This window comes from Triticum aestivum, chromosome 7A (genome assembly GCF_018294505.1).
Source record: "Triticum aestivum cultivar Chinese Spring chromosome 7A, IWGSC CS RefSeq v2.1, whole genome shotgun sequence".
Taxonomy (NCBI): Eukaryota; Viridiplantae; Streptophyta; class Magnoliopsida; order Poales; family Poaceae; genus Triticum; species Triticum aestivum.
This window is the reverse complement of record NC_057812.1, coordinates 3,360,266-3,384,883: the sequence shown is the minus strand read 5'-3', so window position 1 is coordinate 3,384,883 and position 24,618 is coordinate 3,360,266. Positions and strand designations below refer to the sequence as shown.

The 24,618-nt window shown below is 45.3% G+C and overlaps 1 protein-coding gene across 1 annotated transcript in view; it reads right to left on the bottom strand.

Annotated features, from left to right (window-relative positions):
• Positions 1-22,087, bottom strand: part of LOC123150065 (disease resistance protein RGA5-like) — a 32,542-nt gene extending 10,455 nt beyond the window's left edge. Inside the window, exons 1-2 of the mRNA XM_044569853.1 lie at positions 21,985-22,087; positions 21,145-21,254 (exon numbers count right to left, since the gene is read on the bottom strand). Coding sequence (XP_044425788.1) covers positions 21,145-21,254; positions 21,985-22,087 — 213 coding nt within the window. The remainder of the gene's footprint in view (positions 1-21,144; positions 21,255-21,984) is intronic.
• Between the last annotated feature and the right edge of the window lie 2,531 nt (positions 22,088-24,618).

Here is a 24,618-nt window from a genome sequence, read left to right as displayed (position 1 = left end):
AGTAAGATTTAGTTTTTCAAATAAAAAACTTCAGGCACGACTGATTTATATTCATACACTTTGTAGAAAAATTCACGTATTTCCCCCGGAAAATGAAAAACTAAACTAGCAAATGAAAAAGGAAAAAGGGGGGAAATAAAAAAACACAAAAAATGAAAATGAAAATGGGGAAATGGGAAGTGTGGTGGCTGCAAAAATCCATGTGGTGCCGGCTACTACTGATAATACAACGTTGTCAGTGAATTATGTCGCTTTTGCTAGTGCACAACAAGAATATGGTCCGATCACCAAGATTGAAGGTTTTAAAAGGAAGGTGGGACGGGTGGCGGTTTGAGAGGACCAACAGATGGAAGAAGGCAAAAGGTAATTTACACAAGCTAATAACTATCTAATTTCTTCCAATGCTCTCTTATTGGGGGTAACTAGTAGAACTGAGGTGAATAAATCTATTCAAGTGGCAAGTGATACGGAAGCTGGTAGACCAGGTTTTTTTTTGGCTAGCACGGAGAAGTCTGACAGTGTGCTACAGAAAATTTTGGTTATAAGGCAAATCAGGAGCTGCTCTGAGATGATAACGGGGACGTAGATAGTTGTGTTAAATGTTTAGCTTCCGCAAGTAGACCTACTTAGTTATGTTTCCCCTGGTGGAAGTAGACCCAAATCTATGTTTTGCTGTGCCTAAGAAACAGTGGACCACTTATTTCTTTAGCACTCTGTTTCTGAATATTTGTGCAGTGTGACAGAACATTCAGATTGTTTTCTGTTTCTTTCATTGATTTGTGTGGTTCAATTTCTGAAGTAAACTGGAGATGTTAGAAATTTGATGGTTGCTGTAGTTGCTTTAACTTGGACCGTCAGGAACCTGTTTTGATCCGTTTCTATTAATGAATTCGATCCTCAGCTGGTGCTGGGAGTACGGCTACGGCTATGGACTCTGTCTCGTGCGGATCCAATAAGTTCCTCCTCTATGTACTTTTGCTTCAGTACGTGAGTTGTTTGCTTTCATGCATGTCAATTCGGTGGGCTTTCCGTTTTAACAATGTATATTATATGGTCCCTGTCTACTTTGATGTGTCTGAATTTCACAAAACTTTTACCATGGCCCTTCATTCAGTTACAGGATCGTCTATTTGTATGCTCTTGACAATGCTATACGACTGTCGAAATGTTATATGGTCCTGCATTTTACAGATGGTTTTCATTTTCTTTTACATGTATGCCTGAACTAAGAATTGGATGTCTGTAAGAAAAATGAAATGCAGACTGCTCTGCTCCAGCGACTCCCTCCATCTTCCTCCTCTAGGCAGGGAGTGCTATGAGTACATCACGCTCATTAGTAGAAAAGGGGGCAAAGGTTCAGGCCGGGTAAGCCCATTAGTCCCGGTTCAGTCTAGAACCGGGACCAATGGGTGCATTGGATCCGGTTCGTGAGCCCAGGGGGCCGGCCGGGCCACGTGGGCCATTGGTCCCGGTTTGTGGGACGAACCGGGACCAATGGTCCTGACTCCTGGCCCACCATCATTGGCCCCGGTTGGAGGCATGAACCGGGACCAAAGGCCCCCCTTTAGTCCCGGTTCATGCCACCAACCGGGATCAATGATGGTGCCTATATATACCCCCTCGCGCAAGAGCAGAGCACACTGCTCTGTTTTTTCTGGCCGAGGGGGAGAGGGCTTGGTGGTGCTCTAGCTCACCTCCTATGCACACAAGGTGTTTGATGGAATGCCCGAGCCACACTACTTAAGTTTTCTCCTCTCCAAGCTCGACCTCCAAACTCCATTTTCCTCAATATTTGTCTAGGTTTAGCGGTCCGTCACGCCCCGCCCCCGTCTTCACCGCCGTCGATCACCCGCGCCGATCTCATCACCGGCACCACCGTGGTGAGCCTCTTGTTCTTATCTTCTTTCTGAAAGAAAAAATATTCTTACTTGTATGTTTAGATAGATACTTGTATCATTTTCTTACTTTTAGTATTGCATCTTATATAGTGCGATGGTTTTGGTATCCGCCCCCGTCGGCCCTCGTCATGTCTATGATTTGGATGTGGTATATATTATCTTTATAACTGTTGGTTCATTTATTGTTTATGAAAATTATGCCAACCAACGTGACATAGATTTTATTTATCTAGGAGGTATGTGAATCGGAAATTTCAACCGGCCCTATTGTTGAGAGGTTAAATTTAGTTGAAGAAAAAAACAATTTCTTCAAGGAAAAAATAAAAAAAATTGAGGAGGAGAAGATGTTATTGGAGTTGCATGTTGCGGATGTCGTCGATGATCACAAGATTAAGATGGATGCAATGCGCTTGAAGATTAGAAAGATTAGAAAATATGCCGTTCATACCGAGGCTTGGTATCATTATGCCGTTGGATCAATTGTTACCTTGGTTGCGATTATGATCGCGTTTGTTTTCGCATTGAAATGTTTTACATAGTTTCAATGTATGGTTTAATTAATTAGATGCTCTGAAGAGCTATATGTTGTTAGATGAGAACTATGTATGTACTTTGGTTCTAATGTGATGATGAACTTATATTAATTTGGTCACTTAATTATCTATTCATGATGTTCTGTAATGGTTTTTGACACACTTAATTATATATAACGCACGCAGATGAACCGACGATGGATGTACGATGACAGACACACCTCCGAGTACATTAAGGGCGTGCATGAATTTCTCGAAGCGGCTGAGGCAAACAAGCAGAATGGTTTTATGTGTTGTCCATGCCCTAATTGTGGGAATACGAAGTCTTACTCTGACCGGAAAATCCTTCACACCCACCTGCTTTACAAGGGTTTCATGCCACACTATAATGTTTGGACAAGGCACGGAGAAATAGGGGTTATGATGGAAGACGGCGAAGAAGAAGAGTACGATGACAACTATGTGCCCCCTGAATACGGTGATGCTGCAATAGTGGGAGCTGGTGAAGATCAAGAGGAACCAGACAATGTGCCCAATGATGCTGCAACGAGTGAAGCTGCTGAAGATCAAGAGGAACCAAACGATGTGCCCGGTGATGATGATCTCCGCCGGGTCATTGTCGATGCAAGGATGCAATGCGAAAGTTAAAAGGAAAAGCTGAAGTTCGATCACATGTTAGAGGATCACAAAAAAGGGTTGTACCCCAATTGCGAAGATGGCAACACAAAGCTCGGTACCGTACTAGAATTGCTGCAGTGGAAGGCAGAGAATGCTGTGCCTGACAAAGGATTTGAGAAGCTACTGAAAATATTGAAGAAGAAGCTTCCAAAGGACAATGAATAGCCCGACAGTACATACGCAGCAAAGAAGGTCATATGCCCTTTAGGATTGGAGGTGCAGAAGATACATGCATGCCGTAATGACTGCATCCTCTACCGCGGTGCATACAAGGATCTGAACGCATGCCCGGTATGCGGTGCATTACGTATAAGATCAGACAAGATGACCCTGGTGATGTTGACGGCGAGCCCCCCAAGAAGAGGGTTCCAGCGAAGGTGATGTGGTATGCTCCTATAATACCACGGTTGAAACGTCTGTTCAGAAACGGAGAGCATGCCAAGTTGATGCGATGGCACGGTGAGGACCGTAAGAAAGACGGGAAGTTGAGAGCACCCGCTGACGGTCGCAGTGGAGAAAAATTGAGAGAAAGTACTGGGATGAGTTTGCAAAGGACCCAAGGAACGTATGGTTTGCTTTAAGCGCGGATGGCATTAATCCTTTCAGGGGGCAGAGCAGCAATCACAGCACCTGGCCTGTGACTCTATGTATGTATAACCTTCCTCCTTAGATGTGCATGAAGCGGAAGTTCATTATGATGCCAGTTCTCATCCAAGGCCCTAAGCAACCCGGCAACGACATTGATGTGTACCTAAGGCCATTAGTTGAAGAACTTTTACAACTGTGGAATGGAAACGGTGTACGTACGTGGGATGAGCACAAACAAGAGGAATTTAACCTAAAGGCGTTGCTGTTCGTGACCATAAACGATTGGCCCGCTCTCGGTAACCTTTCAGTACAGACACACAAGGGATACCACGCATGCACGCACTGTTTGGATGACACCAAAAGTATATACCTGGACAGATGAAGGAAGAATGTGTACGTGGGCCATCATCGATTTCTCCCGACCAACCATCAATGTCGAAAGAAAGGCAAGCATTTCAAAGGCGAGGCAGATCACCGAAAGAAGCCCGCCATGCATACCGGTGATCACGTACTTGCTATGGTCAATGATTTACACGTAATATTTGGAAAGGGTTCCGGCGGACTAGCTGTTCCGAATGACGCTGAGGGACGCGCACCCATGTGGAAGAAGAAATCTATATTCTTCGACCTACCCTACTGGAAAGAGCTAGAGGTCCGCTCTTCAATCGACGTGATGCACGTGACGAAGAACCTTTGTGTGAACCTGTTAGGCTTCTTGGGCGTGTATGGGAAGACAAAAGATACACCTGAGGCACGGGAGGACCTGCAACGTTTGTACGAAAAAGATGGCATGCCTCCGAAGCAGTATGAAGGTCCTGCCAGCTACGCTCTTACGAAAGAAGAGAAATAATTTTTTTTTGAATGCCTGCTCAGTGTGAAGGTCCCAACTGGCTTCTCGTGGAATATAAAGGGAATAATAAATATGCCAGAGAAAAAGTTCCAGAACCTAAAGTCTCATGACTTCCACGTGATTATGACGCAACTGCTTCCGGTTGCATTGAGGGGGCTTCTACCGGAAAACGTCCGATTAGCCATTGTGAAGCTATGTGCATTCCTCAATGCAATCTCTCAGAAGGTGATCGATCCAGAAATCATACCAAGGCTAAGGAGTGATGTGGCGCAATGTCTTGTCAGTTTCGAGCTGGTGTTCCCACCATCCTTCTTGAATATCATGACGCATGTCCTAGGTCATCTAGTCGACGAGATTGTCATTCTAGGGCCCGTATTTCTACACAATATGTTCCCCTTTGAGAGGTTCATGGGAGTCCTAAAGAAATATGTCCGTAACCGCGATAGGCCAGAAGGAAGCATCTCCATGGGCCATCAAATAGAGGATGTCATCGGGTTTTGTGTTGACTTCACTCCTGGCCTTAAGAAGATAGGTCTCCCTAAATCGCGGTATGAGGGGAGACTGACTGGAAAAGGCACGCTTGGAAGGGACTCAATAATATGCAGGGATGGATATTCTTGGTCTCAAGCACACTACACAGTTCTACAGAACTCTACCTTGGTGACCCCGTATGTCGATGAACACAAGAACAGTCTGTGCTCCAAACACCCGGAGCAGTGTGGCGACTGGATTACATGTGAACACATCAGGAGTTTCAGCAGTTGGTTGGAAACACGTCTCAGAGGTGACAACACTGTTTGTGATGAGCTGTACTTGTTGTCCAGGGGACCATCTTTGACTGTATTGATTTACAAAGGATACGAGATAAATGGGAATACATTTTACACGATTGACCAAGATCAAAAGAGCACCAACCAAAACAGCGGTGTCCGCTTTGATGCAACAACCGAGAGGGGAAAGGGCACATATTATGGTTACATAGTGGACATATGGGAACTTGACTATGGACATGATTTTAAGGTCCCTTTGTTTAATTGCAAATGGGTCAATCTGTCAGGAGGCGGGGTACAGGTAGACCCACAGTACGGAATGACAACAGTGGATCTGAAAAATCTTGGGTACACTGATGAACCGTTCGTCCTAGCCAATGATGTGGCACAGGTTATCTATGTGAAGGACATGTCTACCAGACCTAGAAAAAGAAAAGATAAGGAAGCGAATACATCATACGATGAGCCAAAGCGTCACATAGTTATTTCAGGAAAAAGGGACATCGTGGGAGTGGAGGGCAAGACAGACATGTCCGAAGATTATGAAAAGTTTCATGAAATTCCTCCCTTCAAAGTCAAGGCTGACCCAAGCATCTGAAGGAAATATGCCCTAGAGGCAATAATAGAGTTATTATTTATTTCCTTATTTCATGATAAATGTTTATTATTCATGCTAGAATTGTATTAACCGGAAACATAATACATGTGTGAATACATAGACAAACAGAGTGTCACTAGTATGCCTCTACTTGACTAGCTCGTTGATCAAAGATGATTAAGTTTCCTAGCCATAGACATGAGTTGTCATTTGATTAACGGGATCACATCATTAGGAGAATGATGTGATTGACATGACCCATTCCATTAGCTTAGCACCCGATCGTTTAGTATGTTGCTATTGCTTTCTTCATGACTTATACATGTTCCTATGACTATGAGATTATGCAACTCCCGTTTGCCGGAGGAACACTTTGTGTGCTACCAAACGTCACAACGTAACTGGGTGATTATAAAGGAGCTCTACAGGTGTCTCTAAAGGTACATGTTGGGTTGGCGTATTTCGAGATTAGGATTTGTCACTCCGATTGTCGGAGAGGTATCTCTGGGCCCTCTCGGTAATGCACATCACTTAAGCCTTGCAAGCATTGCAGCTAATGAGTTAGTAGCGGGATGATGTATTACGGAACGAGTAAAGAGACTTGCCGGTAACGAGATTGAACTAGGTATTAAGATACCGATGATCGAATCTCGGGCAAGTAACATACCGATGACAAAGGGAACAACGTATGTTGTTATGCGGTCTGACCGATAAAGATCTTCGTAGAATATGTAGGAGCCAATATGGGCATCCAGGTCCCGCTATTGGTTATTGACCGGAGACGTGTCTTGGTCATGTCTACATTGTTCTCGAACCCGTAGGGTCCGCACGCTTAAGGTTTCGATGACAGTTATATTATGAGTTTATGAGTTTTGATGTATCGAAGGAGTTCGGAGTCCCGTATGAGATCGGGGACATGACGAGGAGTCTCGAAATGGTCGAGACGTAAAGATCGATATATTGGACGACTATATTCGGACATCGGAAAGGTTCCGAGTGGTTCGAGTATTTTTCGGAGTACCGGAGAGTTACGGGAATTCGCCGGGAGAAGTATTGGGCCTTATTGGGCCATACGGGAAAGAGAGAGGGGCTGCCTAGGGCAGGCCGCGCGTCCCCCAAGGCCTAGTCCGAATTGGACTAGGGGGAGGGGCTGCGCCCCTTCCTTGTTTCCTACTCCTACTACATGGAAGGACTCCTAGTTGGACTAGGAAAGGGGGAATCCTACTACCGGTGGGAGTAGGACTCCCCTAGGGCGCGCCATAGAGAGGGTCGGCCCTCCCCTCCTCCACTCCTTTATATACGGGGGCAGGGGGCACCCCATAGACACACAAGTTGATCCACGTGATCGTTTTCTTAGCCGTGTGCGGTGCCCCCTTCCACCATAATCCTTGATAATATTGTAGCGGTGCTTAGGTGTAGCCCTACGACAGTAGTACATCAAGATCGTCACCACGTCGTCGTGCTGACGGAACTCTTCCCCGACACTTTGCTGGATCGGAGTCCGGGGATCGTCATCGAGCTGAACGTGTGCTAGAACTCGGAGGTGCCGTAGTTTCGGTGCTTGATCGGTCGGGCCGTGAAGACGTACGACTACATCAACCGCGTTGTCATAACGCTTCCGCTATCGGTCTACAAGGGTACATAGACAACACTCTCCCCTCTCGTTGCTATGCATCACCATGATCTTGCGTGTGCGTAGGAAATTTTTTGAAATTACTACGTTCCCCAACAGTGGCATCCGAGCCTAGGTTTTATGTGTTGATGTTATATGCACGAGTAGAACACAAGTGAGTTGTGGGCGATATAAGTCATACTGCTTACCAGCATGTCACACTTTGGTTCGGCTGTATTGTTGGACGAAGCGGCCCGGACCGACATTACGCGTACGCTTACGCGAGACCGGTTCTCCCGACGTGCTTTGCACATAGGTGGCTTGCGGGTGACAGTTTCTCCAACTTTAGTTGAACCGAGTGTGGCTACACCCGGTCCTTGCGAAGGTTAAAACAGCACCAACTTGACAAACTATCGTTGTGGTTTTGATGCGTAGGTAACATTGATTCTTGCTTAAGACCGTAGCAGCCACGTAAAACTTGCAACAACAAAGTAGAGGACGTCTAACTTGTTTTTGCAGGGCATGTTGTGATGTGATATGGTCAAGACATGATGCTAAATTTTATTGTATGAGATGATCATGTTTTGTAACCGAGTTATCGGCAACTGGCAGGAGCCATATGGTTGTCGCTTTATTATATGCAATGTAATCGCGCTGTAATGCTTACTTTATCACTAAGCGGTAGCGATAGTCATGGAAGAATAAGATTGGCGAGACGACAACGATGCTACGATGGAGATCAAGGTGTCGCACCGGTGACGATGGTGATCACGACGGTGTTTCGGAGATGGAGATCACAAGCACAAGATGATGATGGCCATATCATATCACTTATATTGATTGCATGTGATGTTTATCTTTTATGCATCTTATCTTGCTTTGATTGACGGTAGCATTATAAGATGATCTCTCACTAAATTATCAAGAAGTGTTCTCCCTGAGTATGCACCGTTGTGAAAGTTCTTCGTGCTGAGACACCACGTGGTGATCGGGTGTGATAGGCTCTACGTTCAAATACAACGGGTGCAAAACAGTTGCACACGCGGAATACTCAGGTTATACTTGACGAGCCAAGCATATACAGATATGGCCTCGGAAGACGGAGACCGAAAGGTCGAGCGTGAATCATATAGTAGATATGATCAACATAGTGATGTTCACCAATGAAACTACTCCATCTCACATGATGATCGGACATGGTTTAGTTGATTTGGATCACGTAATCACTTAGATGACTAGAGAGATGTCTGTCTAAGTGGGAGTTCTTAAGTAATATGATTAATTGAACTTAAATTTATCATGAACTTAGTCCTGGTAGTATTTTGCAAATCATGTTGTAGATCAATAGCTCACGTTGTTGCTTCACTATGTTTATTTTGATATGTTCCTAGAGAAAATTGTGTTGAAAGATGTTAGTAGCAATGATGCGGATTGGATCCGTGATCTGAGGTTTATCCTCATTGCTGCACAGAAGAATTATGTCCTTGATGCACCGCTAGGTAACGGACCTATTGATGGAGCAGATGCAGACGTTATGAACGTTTGGCTAGCTCAATATGATGACTACTTGATAGTTTAGTGTACCATGCTTAATGGCTTAGAATCGGGACTTCAAAGACGTTTTGAACGTCATGGAACATATGAGATTTTCCAGGAGTTGAAGTTAATATTTCAAGCAAATACCCGAGTTGAGAGATATGAAGTCTCCAACAAGTTCTATAGCTAAAAGATGGAGGAGAATCGCTCAACTAGTGAGCATGTGCTCAGATTGTCTGGGTACTACAATCACTTGAATCAAGTGGGAGTTAATCTTCCAGATAAGATAGTGATTGACAGAATTCTCTAGTCACCATCACCAAGTTAATAGAACTTCGTGATGAACTATAGTATGCAAGGGATGACGAAAACGACTCCCGAGCTTTTCATGATGATGAAATCGATGAAGGTAGAAATCAAGAAAGAGCATCAAGTGTTGATGGTTGACAAGATCACTAGTTTCAAGAAAAGGGCAAAAGGAAAAAGGGGAACTTCAAGAAAAACAACAAGCAAGTTGCTGCTCAAGTGAAGAAGCCCAAGTCTGGTCCTAAGCTTGAGACTAAGTGCTTCTACTGCAAAGGGACTGGTCACTGGAAGCGGAACCACCCCAAGTGATTGGCGGATAAGAAGGATGGCAAAGTGAACATAAGTATATTTGATATACATGTTATTTATGTGTACTTTACTAGTGTTTATAGCAACCCCTCGGTATTTGATGCTTGTTCAATTGCTGATTAGTAACTTGAAACGGGAGTTGCAGAATAAACAGAGACTAGTTAAAGGTGAAGTAACGATGTGTGTTGGAAGTAGTTCCAAGATCAACATCGCACACTCCTATAATTTCGGGATTAGTGTTGAACCTAAATAAGTGTTATTTGGTTTTTGCGTTGAGCATGAATATGATTTGATCATGTTTATTGCAATACGGTTATTTATTTAAGTAAAAGAATAAATTGTTGTTCTGTTTACATGAATAAAACCTTATATGGTTACACACCCGATGAAAATAGTTCATTGGATCTCGATCGTAGTGATACACATATTCATAATATTGAAACCAAAAGATGCGAAGTTAATAATGATAGTGCAACTTATTTGTGGCACTGCCGTTTAGGTCATATTGGTGTAAAGCGCATGAAGAAACTCCATGTTGATGGAATTTTGGAATCACTTGATTGTGAATCACTTGATGCTTGCGAACCATGCCTCATGGGCAAGATGATTAAGACTCCGTTCTCCGAAACAATGGAGCGAGCAACAAACTTATTGGAAATTATACATACTGATGTATGCGGTCCGATGAGTATTAAGGCTCGCGGCAAGTATCATTATTTTCAGAACTTCATAGATGATTTGAGCAGATATGGGTATATCTACTTGATGAAACATAAGTCTGAAACATTTGAAAAGTTCAAAGAATTTCAGAGTGAAGTGGAAAATCATCGTAACAAGAAAATAAAGTTTCTACGATCTGATCATGGAAGAGAATATTTGAGTTACGAGTTTGGCCTTCAATTAAAACAATGTGGAATAGTTTCACAAACTCATGCCACCTGGAACACCACAGCATAATGGTGTGACCGAACATCATAACCGTACTTTATTGGATATAGTACAATCTATGATGTTTCTTACCGATTTACCAATATCGTTTTGGGATCATGCATTAGAGACAGCAGCATTCACATTAAAAAGGGGCACCGTCTAAGTCCCTTGAGACGACACAACATGAGCTATGGTTTGGCAAGAAACCAAAGTTGTCGTTTCTTAAAGTTTGGAGTTGCGATGCTTATGTGAAAAAGTTTCATCTCGATAAGATCAAACTCAAATCGGAGAAATATGTCTTCATAGGATACCCAAAGGAGACAGTTGGGTACACCTTCTATCACAGATGCGAAGGCAAGACATTCGTTGCTAAGAATGGATCCTTTCTAGAGAAGGAGTTTCTCTCGAAAGAAGTGAGTGCGAGGAAAGTAGAAAACTTGATAAGGTAATTGTACCTTCTCCCTTATTGGAAAGTAGTTCATCACAGAAATCTGTTCTTGTGACTACTACACCAATTAGTGAGGAAGCTAATGATGATGATCATGTAACTTCAGATCAAGTTACTACCAAATCTCGTAGGTAAACCAGAGTGATATCCGCACCAGAGTGGTACGGTAATCCTGTTCTGGAGGTCATGTTACTTGACCATGACGAACCTACGAAGTATGAGGAAGCGATGATGAGCCCAGATTCCACGAAATGGTTTGAGGCCATGAAATCTGAGATATGATCCATATATGAGAACAAAGTATGGACTTTGATGGATTTGCCCGATGATCGGCAAGCCATAGAAAATAAATGGATCTTCAAGAGGAAGATATATGCTGATAGTAGTGTTACTATCTACAAAGCTAGAATTGTCGCAAAAAGGTTTTCGACAAGTTTAAGGTGTTGACTACGATGAGAGTTTCTCACTCGTATCTATGCTTAAGTCTGTCCGAATCATGTTAGCAATTGCCGCATTTTTATGAAATCTGAAAAATGGATAAACAAAACTACATTCCTTAATGGATTTAAAGAAGAGTTGTATATGATGCAACCAGAAGGTTTTGTCAATCCTAAAGGTGCTAACAAAATATGCAAGCTCCAGCGATCCATCTATGGACTGGTGCAAGCATCTCGGAGTGGGAGCACTACTATCAGACTTGCGGTGAAGCCTGTATTTACAAGAAAGTGAGTGGGAGCACTACAGCATTTCTGATAAGTATATGTGTATGACATATTGTTGATCGGAAATAATGTAGAATTATTCTGCAAAGCATAAAGGAGTGTTTGAAAGGATTTTCCAAAGAAAGACCTCGGTGAAGCTGCTTACATATTGAGCATCAAGATCTATTGAGATAGATCAAAACGCTTGATAAGTTTTTTTCAATGAGTACATACCTTGACAAGATTTTGAAGTAGTTCAAAATGGAACAGTCAAAGAAAGAGTTCTTGTCTGTTTTGCAAGGTGTGAAATTGAGTAAGACTCAAAGCCCGACCACGGCAGAAGATAGAAAGAGAATGAAAGTCATTCCCTATGCCTCAGCCATAGATTCTATAAAGTATGCCATGCTGTGTACCAGATCTATTGTATACCTTGCACTGTGTTAAGCGAGGGAGTACAACAGTGATCTAGGAAGTAGATCACTGAACAGCGGTCAAAATTATCCTTAGTGGAATAAGGATATGTTTCTCGATTATGGAGGTGACAAAAAGGTTCGCCGTTAAGGGTTACGTTGATGCAAGTTTTGACACTGATCTGGATGACTCTAAGTCTCAATCTAGATACATATTGAAAGTGGGAACAATTAGTTAGAGTAGCTCCGTGCAGAGCATTGTTGACATAGAAATTTGCAAAATACTTACGGATCTGAATGTGACAGACCCGTTGACTAAAATTATCCCACAAGCGATGATCACACCTTAGTACTCTTTGGGTATTAATCACATAGCGATGTGAACTAGATTACTGACTCTAGTAAACCCTTTGGGTGTTGATGACATATCGATGTGAACTATGGGTGTTAATCACATGGTGATGTGAACTATTGCTGTTAAATCACATGGAGATGTGAACTAAATTATTGACTCTAGTGCAAGTGGGAGACTGAAGGAAATATGCCCTAGAGGCAATAATAAAGTTATTATTTATTTCCTTATTTCATGATAAATGTTTATTATTCATGCTAGAATTGTATTAACCGGAAACATAATACATGTGTGAATACATAGACAAACAGAGTGTCACTAGTATGCCTCTACTTGACTAGCTCGTTGATCAAAGATGGTTAAGTTTCCTAGCCATAGACATAAGATGTCATTTGATTAATGGGATCACATCATTAGGAGAATGATGTTATTGACATGACCCATTCCATTATCTTAGCACCCGATCGTTTAGTATGTTGCTATTGCTTTCTTCATGACTTATACATGTTCCTATGACTATGAGATTATGCAACTCCCGTTTGCCGGAGGAACACTTTGTGTGCTACCAAACGTCACAACGTAATTGGGTCATTATAAAGGAGCTCTACAGGTGTCTCCAAAGGTACATGTTGGGTTGGCGTATTTCGAGATTAGGATTTGTCACTCCAATTGTCGGAGAGGTATCTCTGGGCCCTCTCGGTAATGCACATCACTAAAGCCTTGCAAGCATTGCAGCTAATGAGTTAGTGTCGGGATGATGTATTACGGAACGAGTAGAGAGACTTGCCGGTAACGAGATTGAACTAGGTATTAAGATACCGACGATCGAATCTCGGACAAGTAACATACCGATGACAAAGGGAACAACGTATGTTGTTATGCGCTCTGACCGATAAAGATCTTCGTATAATATGTAGGAGCCAATATGGGCATCCAGGTCCCGCTATTGGTTATTGACCAGAGACGTGTCTCGGTCATGTCTACATTGTTCTCGAACCCGTAGGGTCCGCACGCTTAAGGTTTCGATGACAGTTATATTATGAGTTTATGAGTTTTGATGTACCGAAGGAGTTCGGAGTCCCGGATGAGATCGGGGACATGACGAGGAGTCTCGAAATGGTCGAGACGTAAAGATCGATATATTGGACGACTATATTCGGACATCGGAAAGGTTCCGAGTGGTTCGAGTATTTTTCGGAGTACCGGAGAGTTACGGGAATTCGCCGGGAGAAGTATTGGGCCTTATTGGGCCATACGGGAAAGAGAGAGGGGCTGCCTAGGGCAGGCCGCGCGCCCCCCCAAGGCCTAGTCTGAATTGGACTAGGGGGAGGGGCTGCGCCCCTTCCTTGTTTCCTACTCCTACTACATGGAAGGACTCCTAGTTGGACTAGGAAAGGGGGAATCCTACTCCCAGTGGGAGTAGGACTCCCTAGGGCGCGCCATAGAGAGTCTATCCACTCCTTTATATACGGGGGCAGGGGGCACCCCATAGACACACAAGTCTATCCACGTGATCGTTTTCTTAGCCGTGTGCGGTGCCCCCTTCCACCATAATCCTCGATAATATTGTAGCGGTGCTTAGGCGAAGCCCTGCGACAGTAGTACATCAAGATCGTCACCACGCCGTCGTGCTGACGGAACTCTTCCCCGACACTTTGCTGGATCGGAGTCCGGGGATCGTCATCGAGCTGAACGTGTGCTAGAACTCGGAGGTGCCGTAGTTTCGGTGCTTGATCGGTCGGGCCGTGAAGACGTACGACTACATCAACCGCGTTGTCATAACGCTTCCACTATCGGTCTACAAGGGTACGTAGACAACACTCTCCCCCCTCGTTGCTATGCATCACCATGATATTGCGTGTGTGTAGGAAATTTTTTGAAATTACTACGTTCCCCAACAGCATCCTGATAAACGATGAAGATTATCCATGGTTACGGCGAAATAAGCAAATGACACAAGCGAAGAAAAAGTGAAGACTTTCTCCCGCAACTATTATGATGATACCATGCCAACTTTGTAACAGACGAGTATGACACCATTCTCTGTTTTGTACATGCACATGCTATGCCAACTTTTTTAGAGTTCATTTCAAATGCTTTAATGTCTTATGGTTTGGCCCTCGTAATACCATTAATCCCGGTTCGCTCCTTGTCAACAAGGTTCTCACCAAGAACACTCTCAAGAGGGCAGCCACGTGGGCCATTGGTAAAGTTAATCACAAACTTGTGATTCACACAAATTTCAAACAATTCAAATTTTAACTATTCTAATTTGAAAACTAATGGCACTAATAGAAAGTTTATAATTTTTCTAAAACTAAAAGCAAAAAGAATTAAGAAATAAAACAAAAAACAAAAGAAAATAAATAATGCAGAAAACTAAACAAAAAACTGAAAAAAATAAAAATAGCAACAATAAGTATTTTGTTGTAAGTAGAAACAAAATAAAATAAATAAAGCAACAAAGAAAACAAAAAAAAACAAAAAAATGTTTTCAAATTTGAAAACTAATGGCATTAACAAAAAGTTTATAATTTTTCTAAAACTAAAAGCATAAAGAATTAAAAAATAATGCAAAAAATAGAAGAAAATAAAATAAATAAAGCAACAAAAAACAAAAAAAGTGCCACCTACTGGGCCCCCACGGCCTGAATACGACTAGAAACCCATCCATGAGCCAGGATTCAGGCCCGCAGGAGGCCTAGTAGGCCCACAGGCATAGTAGTGACAATTAGGCCCGTAAGCCTGCAATGGAGAGAAGCTCGAGAGGGGTGCGGCAATGGGGCTTATAAACCACGGCGCACCCCTCTCAACTAGCGAGGTGGGTCTAAACTTTCGACGCGGGCGCAGCAGCACAAGGCCTTTGGTCCCGGTTGGTGGCACCAACCGGGACTAAAGGTGGGCATTGGTCTCGGTTGGTGCCACGAACCGGTACCAATGATCCCCTTTAGTCCCGGTTGGTGCCACCAACCGGGACCAAAGGCCGCCGCTTCCCGCCCTTTGGGCTGCTGAAAAGTGGCCTTTGGTCCCGGTTGGTGGCACGAACCGGGATTAATACCCACCTTTAGTCCCGGTTGCTGCCACGAACCGGGACTAAAGGCTCTGCTATATAAGTCCACACTTAGGAAATTTTCACTCTCATCTTGCAGTTGCCGCCCCCGACGACGCCGACGCCGCCAGGCTGCCCCGACACCGCCCGCCCCGGCCCGCCCCCGTCGTCGCCGTCGCCCGCATCCCTGCCCCGACGCGCGCCGCCTCGGCCCGCCCCCGTCGTCGTCGCCCAAATCCCTGCCCGACGCGCGCCGCCCCGGCCCGCCCTCGCCGTCGCCCTCGCCCCCTACCCCGAGCGCGCGCCCATTGCCCCGTCGCCATCCTCGCCGCCAACCCCGCGGTCCTCCTGGTCCGGCCGGCGCCCTCCCTAGCTAGCATTTTTTTCATATATATATGCTTTTTTTCATATATATGCTTGTTATATATATATATATATATATATATATGTATGTATATATGTTCTCTTTGTATATATATGTTCATGTATATATGCAAAAGATAGTTTTTTAGAAAAATTAGGATTTTTTTTGTTCATAGATTTTTTTGGTGATATTAATTATTGTAAATATGCAAATGTTGTATATTCATATGAACAATGAATTAGGCAATACTACTTCATGTATTTTTAAGAAGGAAGAAGAAGAAAAAGAATGAGAGGAAAAAGGAAATAAGAAGAGGAAGAAAGGAGAAGAAGAGGGGAGAGGAAGAAGAGGAGAAATAAATAAGAAGAAGAAAAAGAAGAGGAGAAGAAGAAAGAAATAGTGGAGTTCTCTTCTTCTTCTCCTCTTTTTTTTCTTCTTTTTTTTCTTCGATCTTCTCTTCTAGCTATTCCTTTCTTCTTCTCCTCTTTTTATTTCTTCTTCGTTTTCTTATGTTTTATCGGCTCTGTCGTCGTCGATATACCCCTCCCGATAACTTCAACACGTGGGGGGGGGGGGGGGGGGGGGGGGGGGGGTCGATTTAACACCTCCCCGATAACATTATTTTCTCGTGTATGTATCTCATCGTTGTCGATATTACCCCCTCCCGGTAACTTCAACACGAGTGGGGGTCGATATACCCCCTCCCGATAACTTCAACACGTGGGGGGGGGGGGGTCGATATACCCCCTCCCCGATAATATTATTTTCCCATGTATGTATGTCGTCGTTGTCGATATATAAACCCCTCTCGATAACTTCAACACGTGGGGGGTCGATATACCCGCTCCCCGATAACATTCGATATTATCCCCTCCCCGTAACTTCAACACGAGGGGGGTTCGATATACCCCCTCCCGATAACTTCAACACGTGGGGGGGGGGGGGTCGATATACCCCCTCCCCGATAATATTATTTTCCCATGTACGTATGTCGTCGTTGTCGATATAAACCCCTCCCGATAACTTCAACACAGGGGGGGTCGATATACCCGCTCCCCGATAACATTATTTTCCCGTGTATGTATCTCATCGTTGTCGATATTACCCCCTCCCGGATAACTTCGATAGTGAAAACTCTCGAGGAGTACACCCAAACTAATATATCCACGTGCTGTCATGCTTGTGTACTAATTGCCATGTTGTAATATATATTTGCAGAAAGAATGGAGCACGGACGAGACGAGGAAGCAGAAGAGACGTTGCGGGACATAATCTTAGATGGAGGTGATGTCATGTCGAGTTTTCTTAACGACAATGATGGTCTGGAAGAACAGCAGGGTGAAGAAGCAGGTCCGGAAGAACAGCAGGGTGAAGAAGCAGGTCCGGAAGAACAGGGTGACCGCTCCGGTGACCGAACAGAGTCTGGCCAGGTAAATATATTAGTTAAGCCTGTGCTGAGACTAGCTAATTGATGCATTCATTGTTTTGGTATGTACACATATTAATTAACTCTCGTCTTTCTTCTTTTTTCTAGCCCTCCGGATCGAGCAGAACTTCGGTAAAGAGATGAGGCCCGAAGAAAAAGTTGCGCGAGGATGAAAGGTTTGAGATCATAGCAATCGCGCGCGACGGCCTACCTATTGAACCCATCCGGACGAAGGATGCATTTACTACTCAGTGCGGGGTTCTTGTTAGGGACAAGATCCCGATCAGCATCCACCAATGGTTTAAGCCGGCTAAAGAAGACCCTGAGGTGTCTTATGTGAATGATATGCAGAAAGATGATCTTTGGAATGAGCTGAAGGCAAATTTCACCCTACCGCGAGAGGAGGATCCGGAGAAGCCGGTTATAGAGCCATTAATTAAGTCTTCTGCTCTTAAGAAGATGGCAGAGCTATTCAGGAGGTGGAAGAATGAGCTGAAAAGGTTTGTCGACAAAAAAGAGACACCAGAATTCAAGGGCAAATATGAGAAGATCAGAGATCAATGGCCCGCATTTGTGGCCCACAAGACATCGGATAAGAGTAAGAAGATGTCGGAGACAAACAAGAAAAATGCTACGAAGAAGAAGCTTCACCATCGCATGGGGTCAGGTGGCTACCTCAAAGGCCGGCCTAAGTGGGCAAAGGCTGAGACTGATCTGCTTGATAAAGGGATCGAACTAGAGACAATGAACTGGCCAGACCGTTGCCAGACTTGGTTCTTCGGGGCTGGCGGATCCTTGGACCCTGTAACAGGGAAGTGCATTTGGACGGACAAGCAACTTGACATGCCCTTCAAGAACCTTCGGTACTATATCGATGCAGCGCAGAAAGGGATGTTCCTTCCAGATAGAGAGAACGACGAGCTCACAAAGGCCCTCGGAAATCCTGAGCACCCTGGACGGACACGAGGCACGCCAGGCTCCATTCCGTGGAAGGCTGGGTTTCCGGACGCAGGCGGTGACAAATGCCACGAGAGGAGGAAGAAAGTGCAGCAGACCGAACTGCAGGCGCCATCTCAGCAGAGAAGCAGCGTGGCTTCCACCGAGCTGCTTCAGCCGGAGCATGTCTTGACGGCTCCTACCAGCTATCCCGTGGATGTTATCACGGAGTCTCAAAATTGCCACCTTATGGCGCAATGGATTAATATGAAGGTCAAGGCGGCTGTTGGCTCTGTTTTTCCTAATGAACCAGGCGCAACTTTTCATTGCCGGCCGATTCCAGAAGGATATGCTAAGGTGATGGTGGATGAAATAATGGAGGGATTTGAGGACCTCCCACTTGACCACCCTACCGGAGAAGGGGAGACTCGGCTGGGTTCTTCTCTGAAGACTCCATGCCTATGACGGAAGGAGCTCATCAACCTTCCAAATTGGACGCCTCCGCCTCCTCCTCCTCCTCCGGCGAGTCATGGCACTCCACCTCCTCCACCGCCTCCTCCTCCGGCGAGTGGCGATCAGGGCACTCGGCCGGCTCCGTCTCTGGCGCGTGGCGGCACTCCGCCTCCTTCTCCACCTGCACCGGCGCGCCCGAGCAGCCAGCCTCCTCCTTCTCCGCCTCGTCAGCAAGGGTAGAAGAGACCCGCCGCCGCTCCGAGAGCTGCTCCGGCGCGTCATAGTCCTTCTCCTCCGCCTCGTAAGCAAGTAAAGAAGACAGCCGCTCCGTCTGCTCGGCTGGCATCTAGTAGTACAGCCAGAGGCGGGAGGACATACAGATTCGATCCTTCTCTGAAGACTCCAGAAAAGTTACCATACGAGAGGACCCCAGAGGAGAACGCGAAGATCGCGCGAACCAAAGTGGATGACTGGTTTCAAGGGTTGAAAGCAAAGAGACATCCACCTCCGGAGGAGAAGGTAGATCCGGTGAAAGTGAAGCGCACTCTGGCTGCCCTGGCAAAACCACCCAAGTCTCCGCCGAAAGGCAACTATGAGCACATTATTGGAAAGACATGGGCCGAAGCGGAGCGGTCGGGAAGTACAATCAGTGATCAAAGGATGAAAGAACGACGAGCAGCTGGGAAACAAATTGCCCAGCTCGGAGAACAAGGGAATCAATCGTGCCCCCCGCTCAAGGTGCCTAGCGACATCGTCGATCCGAGGATGGTGCCCGGTTATAGCAATCTTGGAGATTACCTGCCCAACGATGTACATTATGATTTCATGGACGTGCAGATACACAGATATGAGTACGAGAAGCCTCTCGTCAAAGATGAAAAATCTCTATCAACGATGATGCGAAGATTGCATGATTGGTACTTGAAAATCTGCAGAGTCTGGGGGGAGGAGTAATTTGTATGTGAGAGTTAAAAAGGAGCATGACCTCGTTGGAATTGATCTATTGCCTATTCCATTTGAGGAGTTCTATCAGTTTTTCAATCAATTGGCCCTCGATAAAGCAACGGTCACCTGCTACTGTCTGTAAGTACTACTACTTCTGTCATTAAGTCTCTCTATATAGCTCAGCTCTTTCATTGCATGTATTTATAATTATCCTCACTATATTATGCAGATTGAAGATCGCCGAATTGAAGAAAAGACAAGTCGGTTATATTGGGTTCATTAACACATATCTCATAGATGCAACTGAGGTTAAATTTCGTGCCGCAGATACCGAGGCCAACTTGCTACGATCATTCAAAATAAATGAACACAAAGGTATAATACTCTTTCCTTACAACTTCAAGTGAGTGTTACTGTCTTGTGCATATTCAGTTTCCCTTATATATTAGTCCAGGTTATAGTAATGTAATTGATGAGTTATGCATGCGTGCGCAGTTACCACTATATTCTCCTAGAGATTAGGCTTGAGCAGGGAGTAGTAACTGTCTTGGACTCTAAACGAAAAGATCCCCAGGAGTATGCGGACATTACTCAAATACTCCAGAAGTAAGTTAAATCGATCATTATCCACCATATCAGCAACTTTGTTCATTTCTGATATCAAGTAATTGTTTTCTTTGTCTGGCAGGGTTTGGAGAAAATTCACCAGAAAAGCTCCGGGACTGCCGAAGGAGCTGCAATTTAGACACCCGAAAGTAAGTACTATAGTAGCATGTTCCGCGCATCTCCTAGCTATTGATTCAAGCGCTAGTTTCATCAATACCATTTGGCATGAACATAAAAATACCCACCTTCCTCCACTCCTCGCGGTAGGCCAAGCTCGGCGCCAGTAGGATTGACAGGGGTTGATGGCTCTCCTTGCCTCCACCTCTCCCCTCCTCCACCTCTCTCCCACCCACTGCACCAACCATGGAGATCTCTAGCTCCTTCACCCATGGAGGGCTTGCTACATTGGGACTTTGCTCCGGGCATTGCCCTTGCAGACCAGGTGAGAAGAAGGTTTGGATCCACAGTTCATTTCTCACCATCTAGAGATGCCAAGGAGTTCTTTTTGGTGGTCTCTTTCTCTTCGGCCTCCTTCCCCCTCTCCGTGGATTCTGTTGGAATTGCTCTGCAATGTTGTATTGGTGGTGTTTGTACGGGTTTCAATGTGGTTCAAATCAACTCTCGCTCTTTTCGGTTTTCGGTGGCAAACAACAAAGTGGGACATTTCATTTACAAGCTCAAAGACCGAATTTGGCCGGACTTTGTTTGCCATTTCCACCTGTTTAACGGGAGATTTGCTAAAGCTCCACTTCTGGCCACTAGTTGGCATGCAGACACGGAATTGACTGATATTGCTGCTCGTAATCCCTTGGCTATCAAAACTGATTTGAGGTTTTTACATCATACCAGTGGCATTCGTCCAGCGTCCTCGAGCTGCATTATGAGTAGGTTGAAACCTATCTCCTCCATGGTTTTCTCAGATAACAATGCCCATGAGGCTTCTTCCTCCACCCAGACTGGGGAATTGATCGTGCATGATTCCACCAAGAATACTCAAATTCAATTTGGATGTTTTTCTCCTATGATTAGTGACGCATGCAACCATGATCCCTCTAATTCCGCCCCTGACAGTATTGGTCGTATTGCATTGATGGAGCTTTTTTTGTCTGAGGCAAAATTAGAGGAGCAACAGCCTTACAATTACATTAATTTGGGAGGATTTAAATGTCTGTTAAATGTGCCTTATCCGCCGCTGCCACAGACTTATCTGAAATCGGCCTTCCGGTATGCTCCCCCCCACTCAGCTTGGCCGCCTATGCTTACGGCCCGGCACAAAGCTGATTTGGCCCAGGCCCATTATTCTCTGGACGAGATTATCTCATTATCTGCTCATTGGGCCACTTTATGTTCTAGATGGTTACAATGGGGACATTACAAATCTACGTGCCAAGCCCGACTAATTTGCCTTAACTGTTTGGGGCCAGATCATAAGGCAACAAATTGCCCCCTTTTTGGCAACCAACAGCCCATTCCAATTGGTGTTCGCCCAAATCTCAGTCAAAAAAAATGGCCGGATCTTCTGCTCCTTCCATCCATGATCCTAGACAGAGGAAGACCACGGCCACCGTCCGATGCACCGTCTGTGCCTTCTATGGACACATGGCCAAATCTTGTCACAAGAGACGATACGCACAAAAGTGGAAATGGATTCCCAAGACATCTGGGCTTTCCTTTCCTACCCCTCACGCTCCGTCTCCCGCTCCAGTTCCCCAAAAGATGTCGCCCAGTCCTGTCTCATCGCCATTACAGCTCTCTGAGCAAACCACACCGCCTCGAGCACTCTAGCCATGGCGAACTATCCGCTGAATCCAGTGCCGTTCCTCCCGCTGGGGTTCGCCGTCGAGCCTGGACCTACTGACCGGCTGGTGTGCAGCGGCATGGTGGTTGGCCCAATCCCGCCACTCAACCATGACTTCTTGGCCATCGCGGAGACAAGCGCCTATGTTCCTCTTCATCGCCGAGCTGCTATCCGCAACACCATTGTAGGTCTGCTCCATGAATCTCAGCTCTTAACTACTGAAGTTAGCGATCATCCATTTGGCATTGGTATTTTTGGTTTTGTGGATTCATTCATGCGGGACACTGCTGTTGCCACCCCCATCGAGTTAGAGGATGAAGATCTGCTTATTTCTTTTGTCCCCCACAATGAGGCTCTGAATAGACGCACTACTTCCTTTGGACCTGAGGTGTGGCTTATGTTCTTTGGATTTCCGTATGACTATCAGACGGATTACTACCTCACAAAAGCTCTTGGTGGCTACGGCTCTCTCGTTTCCTGGTACAACCCACGACAAGACAGACGCTATATTCTGCTGAAAGCTCATGTCATCTGCCTAAAGTTGATCCCGAAGAGCTTTGTTGTCTGGCAATTGGGCGGAGCCAGGGACTGCTGGACAGTGCAGATTACCATTCTTAGAAGCAATGACTGGAACGGCCTTTTGCCTGAGGTTTTGCCTCCTGGTGAGGAACCACCACCACCGGACGGTAACCCACACCCCCTCTTTGGCCCGAACCTTACTGCTGAATAGCTATACCAACAGCAGGTCCACAATTGGCTAGTCCAGAACGCTGCACCCCCTGCTGGTTTTCATGGCAATGCTAACAATCCTGATGGTGATGGACCTGCTCAAGCTGCTTGGGATGACTGGCCTGCCCCCCTGCTGCTCAGTTACCTGTGCTCCCTCCGTATCTGGTCAACTATCAGGCTTGGTTAGCTGCTCAAGGTTTAATGGTTCAACACGGTTTGGTTCCTGAAGACAATATTTCTGACAGCCCCACACAAGCTTGGAATGACTCTTTCTCTGCAGCGGATGACAGCAGCTCTGAAAACACTAAAGTTCTTATTGTGCCCCCTCTGCCTGTGCACAACGCTGCAGCTCTTATTGTGCCACCCCTGCCTATGCAAAAGATGGATCCCCCAATGTCTAATGAGTCTCTGACAGTCTCAGTCACTATGGATAACCAAGGCCTACAGTTTGGATTGTCGGCTGATGGCAACGAGCTTTTATCTCTGCTGATATCTGATCCCATTCCCAGGCAGCGTTTAAACACGTTTATCTTTGAGGCCCTGAGACCTCAGATCTCCACTATTGGTCCCTGGTCCAGTGGGTATGGCTTAAGGAACAACACTGCAGAACTTTCTATTTTGGTGTCCTCTGACAGCACTGAATACATTTTGCACATCAGCCAACCTCCTCTGTGGTCATTGAGGAACTACAACCTGACATTGAAACACCTGCACCTCCAACAATGGCAGTAGCTCTGTTGGACTCACTTCCAAGCTCTCCGGCCGCCCCTGGGCTCACTACTTTAGACACTGCATCTGATATGAGCCTCTTTGCTGATACTCAGACTGACCAGCCTGCTCCTACCTCAGCTGCTACAAATTCAGAAAACTTATCAGGACATGCTACTGGCCTGCCTCAAGAGGGCCTGGGTCTGGCTGTAGTTGAGACCATATCTGCCTCTGCTGGCCCTCTGGTGATTCGGGGCCGTCGTCCCAAAGATGTTGCACCTATTATAACCACTGAAGTCAGGCGTAGCACAAGGAACAACAAGTACAATGGCTTTCGTGTAAATCACAACTCTAACAGGCGCACAACTTCCTCCAAGGTGCTTCCCAGGATCACTCCCTCCATGGGTTCATCCTCCGCTGTCAATCATTCAGGTACTAATGCTACTGCAATCCCTCCGCCTACACCCATCCATGTGCTGCAGGATATTGGCATAAATCAATGTGCGGTCCCACTGGCTGAATTATCTGAAGATGCTCTTCTGGCGGCACCACCTACTTCCAGTAATCCTTCTTCAGGCGCCCCTCAACAGGAGAACGAAGGAGTTGATACTTCTCCTCCTTTAGCTTAATGCCACCCGTCCTTAAATGACTCTTTTGCGTAGCTGGTATGTTCTCTCCTGGAACATACGAGGTCTGAACTCTGAACCAAACCAGTTAGCGCTTCATAATGCCGTACTCTCTAGTGGTTGCTCTACTATTTGCTTGCAAGAGACTAAGAAGACTGATTTCGATCTTGCGTTTATTAAGTCCTATTGTCCTCGACAATTTGATCGTTTTGCTTATGTTCCATTTCGTGCTGCCTCGGGGGGTCTCATTACCATCTGGAAAAGTTCCATGTTTACTGGCACTATTGTGTTCTCAGATGTTTATGCGCTCGTAGTGTTGGAAATATGCCCTAGAGGCAATAATAAATTGATTATTATTATATTTCCTTGTTCATGATAATCGTTTATTATCCATCCTATAATTGTATTGATAGGAAACTCAGATACATGTGTGGATACATAGACAACACCATGTCCCTA